The sequence below is a fragment of the Camelina sativa genome, chromosome 11 (genome assembly GCF_000633955.1).
Source record: "Camelina sativa cultivar DH55 chromosome 11, Cs, whole genome shotgun sequence".
Taxonomy (NCBI): Eukaryota; Viridiplantae; Streptophyta; class Magnoliopsida; order Brassicales; family Brassicaceae; genus Camelina; species Camelina sativa.
Window position 1 is genome coordinate 24,817,257 of NC_025695.1, and position 16,637 is coordinate 24,833,893.

Here is a 16,637-nt window from a genome sequence, read left to right on the forward strand (position 1 = left end):
TATTTTCCAAAACAATCGAAACAGAATCAACTTAGTGAGATACCAAAAGATAAAATAGAACAGATTGATGAAAGTAGAATTTTTTTTTTTTTTTTTCGAATTAGAGCAAAACAATTTTTTTTTTTTTTTGAAAAGAACAGAACAGTTTTAATTTTTTTTTTTTGAATAGAACAGAACCCTTTTTTTTAATAGAATAGAACCTTTTTCTCGTTTTTTTTTCTTTCTCCTTTTTTTCTTTTTTGTTTTTTTTTTTGTTTTTTTTTCTTTTGCTTTTTTTCACTAAATAAAATAAAATAAAATAGAAGATGAAAAGATGAGAAAATGAAAATAAAGAAGATGAAAAGATAGAAAGATGATAGATAGAAGATGAAAAGATAGAAAATGATAGGACGATAAAATAACAAACTCAAGGGTGTGCTCTGATACCACTTGATATGATTCTCCCAAGGAATCGGCACCTTCGAGTTGGTAGATAAATACACCTTGATTCTAAAGACAAAAAAACCTCAAGAATAAGGATGATTGAATGAATGGTCGCACAAGAGTTGCGGAAAGACTCTTGATATACCGGTTTGATCTTTCAGCCTCGCACCAAAAAGATCGCATCTCTCAGCCTCGCACCAAGGAGATCGGGTTTTGACTATTAGAATCACACCAAGTAGTCGGTTTTGATTGTTGGAATCACACCAAGCAATCTTTTTTGTTCACAAAGAACAGAAGAGAATCACTCTCTCTCCTTAGCTCCATCCATGATCACATCAGGTGTCGGTCGATGCATGCTTGGTGTCGGTCGATGTAGAGTCCTGGTTTATTATTGCTGATTGTTGATTGTTGGTTGATGGTTAGAGATGTCTCTATTGCTTGTGTGTATAGCCCAGTAGATGGGAGGATTGCCTTACTAAGTGTTTATAAAATACTCATGCATTGCAATTTGTGTTTGTGGTGCAGGTAAAGGTAAATTGTAATCGTGGAATCAAGGCAATGAATAGGAGAATGTTCTATGGACTCGTTTGGTTGTTGTCTCGCATTGTTAGGTTGCTAGAGTTGGATCATTAGAAACATTGATAGATTGCTGGTTCTATGTTTTCTGTTGGTTGGATATTGAATATTGTTTATGTTATAATATTGGATATTAGTGTCACATCCCGTTTTATAATTTGGAATTGGGCAGGTTTGTTTTATTTTCAAGCCCATTAAAAACGAAGTGAGCAAAATACCAAAAAACGACAAAGGATTATTTATGTGTGGCGAGTATGTGCGTTTTTTGGTATTTATGATACCTTAGCAATGGCAACTGCGACACACTCTTTTCCTTCTTCATTTGCCGTCAAAGAAAAACGCAAACCTAAACCCTAAGTTGATAAGAGTGTGTCGCAGTTGCCATTGCTAAGGTATCAAGCCGTGGTCCTCGTTAGTTAACAAGCAATCAATTAATGTATGAAATTTTCATTCCTTTAATCCCTATCTCTACTTGTCAAAACTGAGAATCTCAATGCCATTAGTCTTCATCTTGACTATGTATTTCTTTTTAATAAATATCTTGACTATGCTCCATCTTCCAAATAATACAATTTAATTTAGAGGTTCCAGAATCTTATAAAATACAGTCGACATTATATATACACCTACATCATATAAAGAAAAAAGAAAAAAAAAGGTTTTACACCTAATCGATACACCTATATATTTAGCATTTATACAAGTTGTTTTAAATGAAGTTTTGATTATTTTTGTTTGACTTGTGACTAAACAATTGTATGCGTCATTGTCTAAACGTCTGCAGTTTTAGTAGGACATTGATCATCGCTCCATTTTAAGCGTTTTTTCCAAGAAAATATGATAGAAAATTGTATACACCATACATCATTTAACTTTAAGTGTCAGTTCAAAGTTTAAACTTTAAAACAAGTTGTGATTTTTTTAAATATAGTTTTATTTTATTTTTTGTTTGACTTGTGGGCTAAAATATTATGCGATCTTACCATAGTTTATCGATCCTTTTTCGGCGTTTCCAAGAAATTATGACTATATATTATAAAACATGCGTCATTAGGAAGGTTTCGTTCCATCTACAGCGTCCATTATCCTCTTTCCAAGAAAATTGCATGATTAAAGATTATAAACCCTACATCATTGTAGGAGCTGAACCCCACATTTTTACGTTATTATCAATTGAGCCCTATTATAAGAACTAAAACCAAAAAGCAGATTAATAATATAATGGAAAATTCGAAAGAAAAGATGAGAAACAATTCGTTAAAAACTAAAAGTGTAGGGACTCGTTAAAAGTTCTTTTATGCCTATCTCAATAATAAACAAACAAGCCATTTCCATTTCCTTGTGCAGATTGCTTTCTCGCAAGCTTTGAGATATTGATCTTCTCTCAATCATACTCCATGGATTCTTCTTTTTACTATGGTTTTTGTGCTGCTGCAATAACCTTCTTCACTCTTTTCGGTACAATACTTTTCATGTTTTATGGAAAAATAAAATCCCATCAAGAAAACAAAACAGTTGTTGCTTCTTCCTCTACTTTATCTCTTACAGCAACCCCATCTTCTTTGTCTCGAACTCGGAAACACCACGTCTTCCCAAGCTTCCACGGAGCAGATGTTCGAAAAACCTTTCTTACTCACATTCTAAAAGAGTGCAAAGGAAAGGGAATCGATCCATTCATTGATAATGATATCGAGAGGAGCAAGTCAATCGGTCCTGAGCTCATAGAAGCTATCAGAGGATCGAAGATAGCGATCGTATTGCTCTCGAGAAACTACGCTTCTTCGTCGTGGTGCCTTAACGAGTTGGTGGAGATCATGAAGTGCAGAGAAGAGTTTGGTCAAACAGTGATGACCATTTTCTATGAAGTTGATCCGACTGATGTAAAGAAGCAAACCGGAGATTTTGGTAAGGTCTTCAAAAGAACTTGTAAAGACAAAACAAAAGATGAGATTAAGAGATGGAGAAAAGTTTTGGAGGCTGTGGCAGCAATCGCTGGAGAGCACTCACGCAACTGGTTTGCCCTCTTGAATTCTACTTGTTGTGATTCACATTTTACTAACACATTTAAACTATATTTATTTGTATTAATTCATATTTTGGATGTGTATGTGATTTTTTTTTTAATGAATAATTAACATAAGTATAAATTGATCACTTCATTTGTTAGGGATAATGAAGCAGCCATGACTGAAAAAATCGCCATTGATGTGTCAAACATGCTGAATAATTCTACACCATCAAGAGATTTTGATGGTTTAATAGGGATGGGAGCTCATATGAAGGAAATGGAATCACTGTTAAGTCTAGGCTCTGATGAAGTAAGGATGATTGCGATTTGGGGTCCGTCTGGGATTGGAAAGACCACCATTGCCAGAGTCTTGTATAGCCAATTTTCTGAAAATTTTGAATTGAGTGTCTTCATGGAAAATATCAAAGAGTCGACGTATACAAGACCAGTTTGTTCTGATGAGTACAGTGCAAAGATGCAGTTACAAAAAAGATTCATGTCCCAGATAATCAACCATAAGGATATGGAGCTTCCTCATTTAGGCATTGCCCAAGATAGGTTGAACGACAAGAAAGTACTCATTGTTCTTGATAGCATTGATCAGTCAATACATATAGATGCTATCGCAAAAGAAACTCGGTGGTTCGGTCATGGAAGTCGGATTATCATCACAACACAAGACCAAAAACTTTTGAAGGCACATGGAATCAACCATATTTACAAGGTGGAGTTTCCATCAGCATATGAAGCTTATCAGATGTTTTGTGTGTATGCTTTTGGCCAAATCTTCCCTAAAGATGGTTTTGAGGAGCTTGCATGGGAAGTTACAAAATTTTTAGGTAATCTACCATTGGGACTAAGAGTTATGGGATCCCACTTCCGGGGAATGTCTAGGCATGAGTGGGTAAATGAACTACCAAGGTTAAAGACTCGCCTTGATGCTGGAATTCAAAGCATTTTAAAGTTCAGTTACGATGTCTTATGTGATGAAGATAAAGATTTGTTCCTTCATATAGCCTGCCTTTTCAACAATGAAGAAATGGTGAAAGTGGAAGATTATCTTGCTTTAAGTTTCTTGGATGTGAGGCAAGGGCTTCAAGTCTTAGCTGAGAAATCTCTCATAGCTATTGAGGTTCTACATAGTGTGTATACACGTATAGATATGCACAATCTACTAGTACAACTAGGTACAGAAATTGTTCGTCATAAGCCTGGGCACCAATCCATTCGTGAGCCTGGGAAGCGTCGATTTTTGGTTGATGCTAAAGATATTTATGAAGTACTCACTGATAACACGGTTAGTTCTATTATTAGTATCTTTTGTCCTTGTTTTCTACAAATTAAATTCATTCAATAGTCACTCATTTTCTACTTTTTCCGATCTTTTAACAGGGTAGTAGAAATATAATAGGTATACTTTTGGAGGTAAGACCCCTATCAGGTGAATTAAATATCAGTGAAAGAGCTTTTAAAGGAATGTCTAACCTTAAATTCTTAAGATTCCATGGCCCATATTATCACGAAAGTGATAAATTGTACTTACCGCAAGGTTTGAATAATCTACCTCGGAAACTTAGATTAATAGAATGGAGTCGTTTCCCATTGATATGTTTGCCTTCTGATTTTTGTACCGCGTACCTAGTCGAGCTACGTATGTGGAACAGCAAACTTCAGAAATTGTGGCAAGGGTATCAGGTACAAAATTGTTATATTTCTCTCCATTTTTGTAATATTGGGGCTTTTTTTCTTACATATTTTGTGCCAAAAGGGAGTGATGATATCTTCTTCCGGTATTATTTCTTAGAAGGCTATTATCTCTTGTAATCTTACTATGCTTGGTTGGATTGTAGTATCCCATATTAGTATCAGTGGTGGAAAGGGAGGAAATGTATGGAATTGTATGAATGAATAACTTTAATTTTGAGTTAATAAGAAAAAAACACACTAAACTATTATTAAATTATTTGAAAATATATTTAATGCACATATATTTCCCTTATGTTGTCTTGATTTGTTTGTGCAGCCGCTTGGAAGTCTGAAGATAATGGATTTGCGCGAGTCCAAACACCTCAAAGAGTTACCTGATCTCTCAAGTGCAACTAATCTTGAAGAATTGAATCTGTTTGAATGCTCAAGTTTGGCAAAGCTCCCCTCTTCTATTGGAAACCTTCAGAAATTGCAAAAGTTGAGTTTACACGGATGCTCAAAGCTAGAGGTTCTTCCAACAAATATCAACTTGGAATCTCTCATTAACCTTGATCTCACTGATTGCTTACTGATCAAAAGATTTCCTGAGATCTCCACAAACATTAAGGATCTCAAGCTCACGAAAACTGCAATAAAAGAAGTGCCTTTGACGATCAAGTCATGGTCTAGTCTTCATAAATTGGAAATGTCATACAATGAAGGTCTTAAGGAATTCCCGCATGCACTTGAAATCATCACAAGGTTGTACTTTAACGATACAGAAATGCAAGAAATTCCTCCGTGGGTTATGAAAATTTCTCGTCTTCAGTCACTTGCACTTTCCGGATGCAAAAAGTTGATAACAATCCCACAACTTTCCGATTCCTTATTAACTATTTCGGCAGTCAATTGTGAGTCACTGGAGAGCCTTGATATCTCTTTTCACAACCATCTTTTGCACAGTCTCCTGTTTGTTAATTGCTTCAAGCTGAATAAAGAAGCAAGAGAACTCATCCAGACTAGTAGTACCAGTGTGTTCTTACCTGATAAAGAAGTGCCTGCAAACTTCACTTACCGAGCTAATCCTGGATGTTCAGTGATTGTAAATTTGAATCAAAGGCCTCTTTCAACAACCTGTAGATTTAAAGCTTGCGTCTTGTTAGTCACTCAAGATGACAAGGAGAAGGGTGCCAATGGTAAGACATTTGGTGTAACTCATCGCCTCAGGGACAAGAATAAATTTGGCGTCGACATTCAATGCAGACCTACATACTATTACGAATTTCCCTCCATTTTAGCAGAGCATTTATTCACCTTTGAGTTTGAAGCAGATGTGACGTCCATCGAGCTTCTTTTTTCGTTCCACGTCCACAAGAGTGACGAGGTGATGATAAAAGAATGTGGAGTACTCCTACTCTAACTCCCTTCATGTTAGGGGAGAAAAACATTTGGAGACTTACTTGCGACCCAAAAAGCAACTTCATAGTTTCTGTGAAGAAAGAGACAGAGAAAGGCTTGAGTTGGTTTCCGTCGTTGAAGGATTCTTTGGGCAGACCACGAGCTCTCGCTGGAGATTACGACTCTAGGAATTCAGAAATTGAAATCGAAAGCAACGCTCTATGTTGGAAAATTCAAGAACTGGTTATTTTAAGTCGTTTTGTTAACGTTTGTAGGAATACTCTTTAGTGTGATTTATGCACAAATTGCATTTTGTAGAATTTATTTTTGAATACTCTTAGTGTCTGATCTATATACCAATGAGATAATCAGGTACTTGTTTCTCTAAATGTTACTGATCATTTTTCTTGACTTTCACATAATACAAGATTTTACGGAAAAAATAAATATAAATTTCCAGAGACCACATGAAGGGGCGGATCTATGTAGTGATGGGGTGGGCACGTGCCCCATGCTACTTATTAAAAATTATCTAGTACATTTGATTAGTTTAGTTACACAGCTTGATTGTTACCTAGGTGCCCCATGCATCTTCTTTAATGAAGAGCCTGTTTTAAAAATCTCCGCCTAGCACCGATTACGTCCCATAAAATTGCTAGGCCCACCTTCTCCCTCTCAATTAATGACTAATTCCTGCCTAGCATCGATTATCCGATTATACCGTCTAATCTGATTAATTTGTGCTTAATTTTGTATATACCGATTATTTTTGGAGCCAAATATAAATCAAATATATATATTTTTTGTTATTTAAATTAATAGTTTATGATATTTTACAATAACTAATGTACAAAATTTTAATTAAAATCATAATTTTTTTTCTTAAAATTATGTTTTTATGTGTTTTACCGTAATTTTAAAGACAATGCTATAGCTTTATATTTTATTTGATATTTTTCTTTTCACATAAACAGAATTATGCTTATATTTAGTACTATATATTTTTAATTTACTATTAATTTAATAAAATAACCCTAAAACTAGTTCCTGATTAATCCATGTTTAATCTCCGATTTTCTCGCTAGGCGCTAGGCCCATTCCGACCGCCCGACTAGCGCCTAGCGATTTCTAAAACAAGAGTGAGAAGTGATAAGCTCAAATTAATCCCTGGAGCTACTCTCTCAAACAAGAGATCACAGTAGTACTTAGGGGTCGAATTCCTCAGAGACTCAAGATCAAACACAATGGATTATAGAGTTTTATGATTACGCTAAACAAGATAATTTGAATTAAAATAAACAATGCAAAATATTAAAGAAAAGTGTTGTGAAATCAGAAAATAAAAAGGTTAAGTCTAGGGAATTTCTCAGGAAATTATGAAATATTAAATCAGTAAATTAATTAAGGTTCAAGCAATTAAAAATCAGATCTAGAACTCTAAACTTTTGGTAAAATAAATCAGTTCTCACTGCAATTATTATTTAAATTTAAAACCAGAAAATTCAAATCTCTTTGTAAAATTCTAAGTTAAAAATCAGCTTTAAGAACAGGTTTAGATAAGTTCACAAAATTATTAATTCAAATCTCTTTGTAAGAAATAATTTTGTTCATCAATGGTTTAATCAGGAAAACAATTATATTCTCATATCAATTTATTTCCCTAAGATAATAATTCTAGGTGATCAATCAATAATTATTGTGAAGAACAACCAAGGATGAAGATCATAAAAGATTAAGAACCCTAAAACCACAGATCTAATAAATCATAAAAACCCTATGAAAAACCCTAAACCTAACAAGCAAATTACTCAGACATGTTTAATGAAGAACAAGTCATAATTCTGAATAACATGCCATAGATTATTGAATAGTAAAAAAGGGAGTTTAGAAATCTTCTCTCTACAAAGAATTCAGATCCTTTTCTCCAAAAAAACTTTCAATAATCTCTCTCTCAAAAACTGCTAGAAAATAACTTAGGGGTTTGTAAAACCTAAAAATACTATTTATATGTCCTAAAACACGTTAGGGACTTGTGTTGCAAATATGGAAAACTTTGGCTGAATTTGTGAAACTTCCAAAACTTGATTCTCTCGTTGGCTAAACACGGTGTCGATCCACACTCTCATCCTTCCTCAGCTCCAAGTTCTCTTCCTTAGCTGAATTGCTCCAAAATCCCTTCTAATTGCTCCATTTTGCTCCTTTCATGCCAAAATCCTAGAAAACATGTTAAGACTCTAAAACATCCTACAAAACAAATCAAAAGACTTTAAAAGACTCCTAATATCATGGTTAAAAACCATTAAAACCATGATATATCAAGGAGTTCGAATCCTGACTTTCATCTTTTTTTGTTGCCTTTTTTTCCTACAACCAATGTTATTTTTGTAATGTCTACTTACATGTTAATATTTTTTTCTACTCTAAATTATACTTATATTTAAATAGTTAATTAGAATAATATATATAGTTGAAATCTATCTAAATAAAGGATTTTTTACTAAAATTAATCACATGAATTCAAAAATAAAACATAATATAACTCTTGCATGTAACTTCTAAACATTTCTACAATTCTATATATTAGTTTTTAAGATTTTAAATGTAGATTTGGACTCTTCATTGTTGGACCTTCGATTTGATATACTATTTATCAATATTTTACAAATTTTACCGTGATTACGAAAGGTTATATTGTTTATTATTTATGATTTCTCGAATTTTTTTTCACATTTTTTAGAGTTAGAGAATAAAGTTACAAATAAATGATGATTTAAAAGGTTAATATACTGCACAAAATCTTTATATAATAAATGTTTAGATATAATTTTCATTTAAATATATGTAATGTGCAATTGAATATATTATAAAACCAAATAAAATAATTTTTAAATATACAAAATATAGAAAGTTAAATTTATTTAATATTTTATAATATAAGTTCAATATATTAATTATTAAATAATTTATTCCCCACATTAAAAAAATTTCTGGATCCGCCCCTGAGACATGAAAATGTTGATTTCCTCACACAATGAATCAATGAGCATCTTTACTATCCAGTATCCACAAACTAAATCAAACTTCACATAACCTAACTAAGAAAATTTTAAACTAAAAGTTCCTACGGGAGTCGTCCATTAAGCATGTAAATTTCCCAGTTTAGACGAACCACGTAGCCAATTCAAAAAAACATCAGCACTTTTCTCCCATGAACAATCTAGCATCAAGTCATGAGCAACACCGTCAATACAAACCGGTTCAACATCATAAAACCGCCCGGTTTCCTTAAGTCCTTCATCGTCCTGCAAAACCATAGCCCACTTTGGTTTAATACAAGTACCAAGATTGAAACTTTCTGGTTCGGTTATCAAGGAGGAGGAATTCTTAGTTCTTTACCACTATGAAATCATCTTTGGCACCTAAAACAAGAACTTTTGTCGAGGTCTCCATTGGTTTAGGCACTGGAAGTGATGCGTTTAGCTTCCTCAGGTCAAACAGCGGCATCCGTGAACTCTTTGTCAAAAGATCCTGGTAACTGAATCGAGAAAAGAGAGGGAGAGAGAGAGACAATTCAGTTAGACTACTGAAACTTAATTTTAGATTCAGGGTGACTATTGAGTTAGATTATAGATATACCGCTTTACAAGTTGATCATCCATGGCTCCAGAGAAGAATGTTTCCCGACAAAGAGGAATAGATTTCTGAAAACCTTTAGCAGCTAAACTGAGAATAACCTGCCCAAGAACATAACCAAATCCAAACATTGTTGAACAAATACAACATGACACTGAGATCATCTTTACAAAATCAAAGACAGGAAAAAGGTTTAAACCTTAAACGCAGCTACGGGTTTAGAGAAGAGATAACGTAGCACTAATCCGCTGAACAAGAAACAGAATCCCAAAAGTTAGTTACCTATTACGGGAAGGTGGAACTGAGCAAACCAATACAGCCCCTGAAAGTTCTGGATATGCATTTTCTGCTCCTACAACCAAAAGAACAAACTCAGTAGTTATTGTATATGCATCATTATAACGACTGATCCCAAAACAACGCAACGCATTCCTGTGAATCTACACCTTACCTACTGACTGTTTGTTTACGATATTTGCCAAGTAATATTGAACAATGAGTCCTCCAAACGAATGACCAATAAGCACAGGAGGTGAAGAACCAAGATTTGATTCTATAAAATCCGCAATATCACTTGCGTGCGTCTACTTATTAAGGGGGTCGGTTTGTAAATATTCCATTGTATCTAGGTTTCCTTATTTCTCGTATACTCTAGGGATCTCACGCTTGTGTATATATACTTTGTATCATCATAATAATAAGGGTAAGCCATTCTATTACTATCTTTACATGGTAGCAGAGCCAAACCTAGATCCACAACTCAGATAACCTTTTGTGAGCGGTTTCGATCATGTCAGAAACAGAGAAGACTACGATGAGTGAAGGGAAAGGTAAGGAGATCGTAAGGGTGTCTGAAATATCAACATCCTCGCCTCTTTACTTACATCCGTCTGAAGGGCCTGGAAGTTTGATTACTACGGTACAATTGAAAGGGGATAAGTATGAAGATTGGTCTAAGCATGTGCGGAATGCCTTGCGTACTAAACGAAAGTTGGGTTTTATTGATGGGAGTTTGGAGAAACCGGTTGTGGCGGAAGAAATCGAGCAATGGGAAGTTGTTAATTCAATGATTGTGGCATGGCTGATGAATACGGTCGAGCCAACGTTGAGAACCATGATTTCGATGGTGGATGACGCACACATGTTGTGGGAAGATTTGCGGTTACAGTTCTCGGTTGGGAATGGACCGAGAGTGCATGAACTAAAATCCGAGTTAGCTAACTGCAAACAGCAAGGAGATAGTGTGATGATCTATTTTGGGAGACTAAAGAAGATGTGGGATGAGCTGGCAGTGTACAAGCCTTTGAAATCGTGTTCGTGTGGTGAACTTGCTGCACAGCTTGAACAAGAAAGAGATGAAGAACGAACACATCAATTTTTGATGGGGTTGGATGATGTTCGGTTTGGTGGAATACGCTCCACACTGACAAACATGGAGCCGATGTTGAAGTTGTCTCAAATTTATCAGCGAGTGGTGCACGATGAAAGACAGCAAGGTATCACACGCAACAAGGAAGAACGTGTAGATGCGGTAGGCTTCGCTGTTCAAAGTGGGAAGAAAGGCAAAACATGGGAGTTTCAGTACCGTGAAAAGGATGTTACATGTACCCATTGCGGTAAATACGGGCATGCTATCTCCGACTGTTTCCAGATCAAAGGATATCCGGACTGGTGGGATGAACGTGGCAGAAACTATGGTGAAGGAAGAGGAGCTGGAAACAGAGGAGGTCGAGGACGCTTTGGGCGAGGGGGAGGAATGGTTGGAAGCTTCGGTCGAGGGAGAGGTTCGCAACTGGCTCGCGCGAACGTGGCTCAGACTCACCCTGGGGAGGCTGGGACTGCGAGTTCAGTACTCGCACAACCTGTTGCGAACTCGGCCGCAACTGTTCGTAAAGAGTTCGATCGAGCTTCTCTCCCGCAATTTACTGACGATCAGATTACTTCTTTGATTAGTCTTCTTAATCAACAGAAAACAGCACCTTCTGCATCCAAACTTTCTGGTAAGATGGATATGATCATAGATTCTGGTGCGTCGCATCATATGACTTCAGATATTAACCTTTTGAGTGATGTTCAATCGATATTGCCATGTGTTATTCGTCTTCCTGATGGGGATCGAGCTATGGCTGAAAAACAGGGGCGGATGTGTTTAGGTGGTGACATATGGTTGAATGGAGTTTTGTATTCACCCGATTTGACGTGTTCTCTTATTTCTGTTGCCAAATTGCTCCAAACGACTAAAGGATTTGTTACTTTTACTGAGGAAGTGTGTGTTTTGCAGGACCGTACTTTGAAGATGATTGGTGCGGGTGAAGAGTGTGATGGGGTCTACAAGTTCAGAGGGATTCTTGGAGGACAAGCAAACAAAACAACAAGCAGTGATCAACGTGCGTTGTGGCGTAGACGTCTCGGGCATCCTTCTGATCGTGTTTTATCTTATTTATCTAGTATTTGTGATGTTGGGAAAACAGTTGACACAGATGGAGGTTGTGATATTTGTTATCGAGCTAAACAAACTCGGGATTCTTTTTCTGAAAGCAATAATAAAGCAGATGCTATTTTTGATTTAATTCATTGTGATATTTGGGGAGCTTACCGTACTCCGTCTATGTCAGGAGCAGTTTATTTCCTTACTATAGTGGATGACTATTCACGTGCTGTCTGGATTTATTTGTTGCTTGAAAAACGAGAGGTATCCTCGTGTTTACAGAATTTCTGTGCTATGGTCACTCGTCAGTTTGATAAAAAGGTGTGTGCGGTTCGATCTGATAACGGTACCGAGTTCACATGCTTAAAACGTTATTTTGACCAAGAAGGGATATTGCATCAGACGTCCTGCGTGTACACACCGCAACAGAATGGCCGTGTGGAACGGAAACATCGACACATTCTTAATGTGGCACGATCCTAGATGTTTCAGGCTTCCTTACCGGTGAAATTTTGGGGAGAATGTGTACTTGCTGCAAGCCATCTTATCAACAGAACTCCCACACAGTTATTGCAAGGTAAAACCCCTTATGAGATGCTATATGGCAAGCCACCCTCCTTTGACGGTTTAAAGGTGTTTGGGTGTTTGGCCTATGCACACAAGCTTTCTCGGGATAAGGATAAATTTGGGGAGAGGAGTCGCAAATGCGTTTTCTTGGGATATCCGTATGGAAAAAAAGGCTGGACTATGTATGATTTAGAGACACATGATTTCTTTGTCTCTCGCGATGTGCAGTTTCATGAAATGGTGTTTCCTTTTGCCACAATGTCTTCTACACCGAGTGACATAGTCCCATCTCTTTCAGCTCCGCCATTGCTCTGTGATGATGATTTTAGATCAACACCGCCTGGGTTGGCGGTTCCGCAGGAGTTAGTTGCAGCAGGGGAACAAGCCCAACCTATTGGTGTTGATCATAGTGGTGTCTCTTCTCGTCCGGTGGCTGACGATAGGGGGAGTGTTGATATTGTGACTCCGGTTTTGACACAAGAACAGGTTGATGAACCGTTGACTGAACAATTAGGACGAGGTCATAGACAGAAACTGCCTTCCAAGCGGCTGCAGGGCTACGAGGTTTCATATCATTCACTGACAAATGATCTTCCCCCACCACTCTCTTCTGCCCCTACCACATCTTCACTCAAAGGTACGGTCACTTATCCCATAGCTAATTACGTCACCAATGAGCGTTTTTCTGCAGCTCATGCAGTTTTTCTAGCTGCTATCTCGGCCAACGTTGAACCTGATACATACGAAGAAGCAATGCAACTCCAAGTGTGGAGAGACGCTGTTAAGTTTGAAGTTGATGCTTTAGAAGACCAACATACATGGGATGTCGGAGACTTACCGCCGGGAAAAACAGCTATTGGTTGCCGGTTTGTTTTTAAAATTAAATATAATTCGGATGGGACAATGGAGCGTCATAAAGCCCGATTGGTGGTTATGGGAAATCGACAAAAAGAAGGAAAGGATTATAAAGAGACGTTTGCACCAGTTGTCAAGCTCACCACGGTAAGAATGTTCCTCAAAGTAGCTGCTGTTAAGAATTGGATTGTGCATCAAATGGATGTTCATAATGCTTTTCTCCATGGGGATTTAGAAGAAGAAGTCTACATGAAACTCCCCCAGGTTTTAAAGCATCGGGTCCGAATCAAGTTTGTAAGCTTCGCAAGTCGCTTTACGGTTTGAAGCAGGCACCTCGGTGCTGGTTCTCTAAGCTTACAAACGCACTTCTTGCATATGGTTTTTCACAGTCCTATGCGGATTACTCACTGTTTGGTTTAACACGCGGGAAGATGTGTCTTTATGTGATTGTATATGTTGATGATCTTCTTATCGGTGGGAATGATGAAGACGCAATTTCTCGTTTTAAGGGTTATCTCAATCAATGTTTTTGTATGAAAGATTTGGGTTCTCTTAAGTTTTTTTTGGGGATTGAAGTGGCTCGCTCATCTAAGGGAATTTACTTGTCTCAGAGGAAATATGCTTTGGACATCATAAATGAATGTGGATTGTTAGGTGGGCGCCCTGTTTGTACGCCTATCCTTCAGAATCACAAGTTGGAAGAAGATACGGGACAGTACTTCGACACTCCGGAGCGATATCGACGTTTGGTTGGACGGTTGGTGTATCTGACGATTACTCGCCCAGAGCTCATGTATACGGTTCATGTACTAGCTCAGTTCTTACACCAACCTCAGTTGAAACATTGGTGGGCTGCGCTGCGTGTTGTTCGTTACCTCAAGAACAACCCTGGTCAAGGGATTTTATACACTACGAATGGTGATTTACATGTCTCGGGATATTGTGATTCAGATTTTTCCACCTGTCCGATGTCTCGTCGCTCTCTCACGGGTTTTGCTATCTTACTGGGTGGGTCTCCTATCGCTTGGAAAATTAAGAAACAGAGTGTTGTTTCTCAATCTTCGGCGGAGGCTGAGTACAGGGCTATGGCGTTCACGGCTTCCGAGCTCACCTGGATACGTGGTCTACTTGCTGATTTTAGTGTCTCCTCGCCGGAGCCTTTTAGTATCTACTGTGACAACAAAGCTGCTCTTTATATTACGGCAAATCCTGTTTTTCATGAGCGCACAAAACACATTGAGCGGGACTGTCATTACGTATGAGACGAGATTCAGAAGGGTTTGATCAAGACGGACTATGTTCACACTACTCAACAATTTGCGGATATATTTACTAAGGCTCTGGGTAAACCAGCGTTCGATTATCTTTGTTACAAGTTGGGCATGTGTGATCTACATGTGCCAACTTGAGGGGGAGTATTGAGGGGGTCGGTTTGTAAATATTCCATTTTATCTAGGTTTCCTTATTTCTCGTATACTCTAGGGATCTCACGCTTGTGTATATATACTTTGTATCATCATAATAATAAGGGTAAGCCGTTCTATTACTATCTTTACACTACTACACAAACAAGTTAAAACACTTTTAAGAATCTTTCTGAAATTAAGTCATTATCCAATATACAGAATGCACATTGCAAGTTTCAAGTACCTGAAGTGTTCCACCAACTGTTCCCAAAGGTCCATCACTTTCACCCTAAAAGATTCTTACATAGCAAGTTATCTAGCGATTTTGAATTGAGTGCCTTTGTGGAGAAGAATATTAAAGATTTTATGTATACAAGATCTATAAGTTCTGACGATTATGGTGCAAATTTGCACGTACAAAAACACTGATTGTCCAAGATACTCAACCATAAGGATATGGAGCTTCCTCATTTAGGAGTTGCACACGATAGGTTGAACGACAAGAAAGTACATATTGTTCTTGATGGCATTACTCAATCAATGCAACTAGATGCTGTCGCAAAAGAAACTCAATGGTTCGGTAGTGGGAGCCGGATTATCATCACAACACATGGCCAAAAAATTTTGAAGGCACATGAGATCGACCATGTATATAAGGTTGAGTTTCCATCAACGTATGAAGCTTATCAAATCTTTTGTATGTATGCTTTTGGTAAAAGTTTCTTAAATATAGTTTTGAGGAGCTTGCTTGGGAAGTTACACAACTTTTAGGTGACCTACCATTGAGACTAAAAGTTATGGGCTCCCACTTCCGAGGAATGTCTGAGGATGAGTGGGTAAATGCACTACCAAGGTTAACTTGCCTTGAAAGCATTTTAAAGTTCAGTTATGATGCTTTATGCTGTGAAGATAGAGATTTATTCCTTCATATAGCATGCCTTTTCAACAATGATGAAATGGTGAAATTCGAAGATTATCTTGATATAGATTTCTTGGGTGTGAGGCATGGGCTTCACCTCTTAGCTGAGAAATCTCTCATAGCTCTTGATTTTATAGGTATAAACTATAGAGTGATAAAAATGCATAATCTACTAGTACAATTGGGCAGAGAAATTGTTCGTCATCAATATGGGCTCCAATCCATGCACGAGCCTAGGAAGCGTCAGTTTTTAGTTGATGCTAAAGAGATTTGTGAAGTACTCAGTGACGACACGGTTAGTTACGTTATATTATTGTATTACGTTTCCTTGTTCTCTACAAATTAAATTTATTTAATAGCCTATTATCTCTCATTTTCCACATTTTCGGGTCTTTTTGCAGGGTAGTGCAAGTGTTATAGGTATATGTTTCGACTTTGATAACCTATCAGACGGATTAAGTATAAGTGAGAAAGCGTTCGAAGGAATGTCTAATCTTAAATTCTTAAGATTTTTGGACCAATACGGCGACCGAAGCGATAAGTTGTACTTACCCCAAGGTTTGAATTATCTACCTCATATACTTAGGTTAATAGAATGGAACTGTTTTCTGATGAGAAGCTTGCCTTCCAATTTTTCTACGAAATACCTAGTCAACCTAACTATGCGTAAAAGCAAACTTGAGAAGTTGTGGGAAGGAAAGCAGGTACATAATTTTGTGTTTCTCTCTATTTGATAAT

The 16,637-nt window shown here is 37.1% G+C and overlaps 2 protein-coding genes and 1 pseudogene across 2 annotated transcripts; 2 read left to right on the forward strand and 1 right to left on the reverse strand.

Annotated features, from left to right (window-relative positions):
* Positions 2,256-6,329, forward strand: LOC104724183 (probable disease resistance protein RPP1). The gene is made up of 4 exons (XM_010442630.1): positions 2,256-3,013; positions 3,167-4,304; positions 4,400-4,702; positions 5,031-6,329. Exons 1-4 carry the CDS (start codon positions 2,397-2,399, stop codon positions 6,111-6,113), a joined length of 3,141 nt encoding a protein of 1,046 aa, XP_010440932.1. The 5' UTR covers positions 2,256-2,396; the 3' UTR covers positions 6,114-6,329.
* Positions 9,229-9,855, reverse strand: LOC104728301. The gene is made up of 3 exons (XM_019231939.1): positions 9,728-9,855; positions 9,488-9,626; positions 9,229-9,393 (listed from the first exon to the last, which is right to left on the reverse strand). The coding sequence occupies exons 1-3, from the start codon at positions 9,853-9,855 to the stop codon at positions 9,229-9,231; spliced, it is 432 nt and encodes a 143-aa protein (XP_019087484.1).
* The window catches only part of LOC109127336, a 7,423-nt pseudogene continuing 1,324 nt past the window's right edge, over positions 10,539-16,637 (forward strand).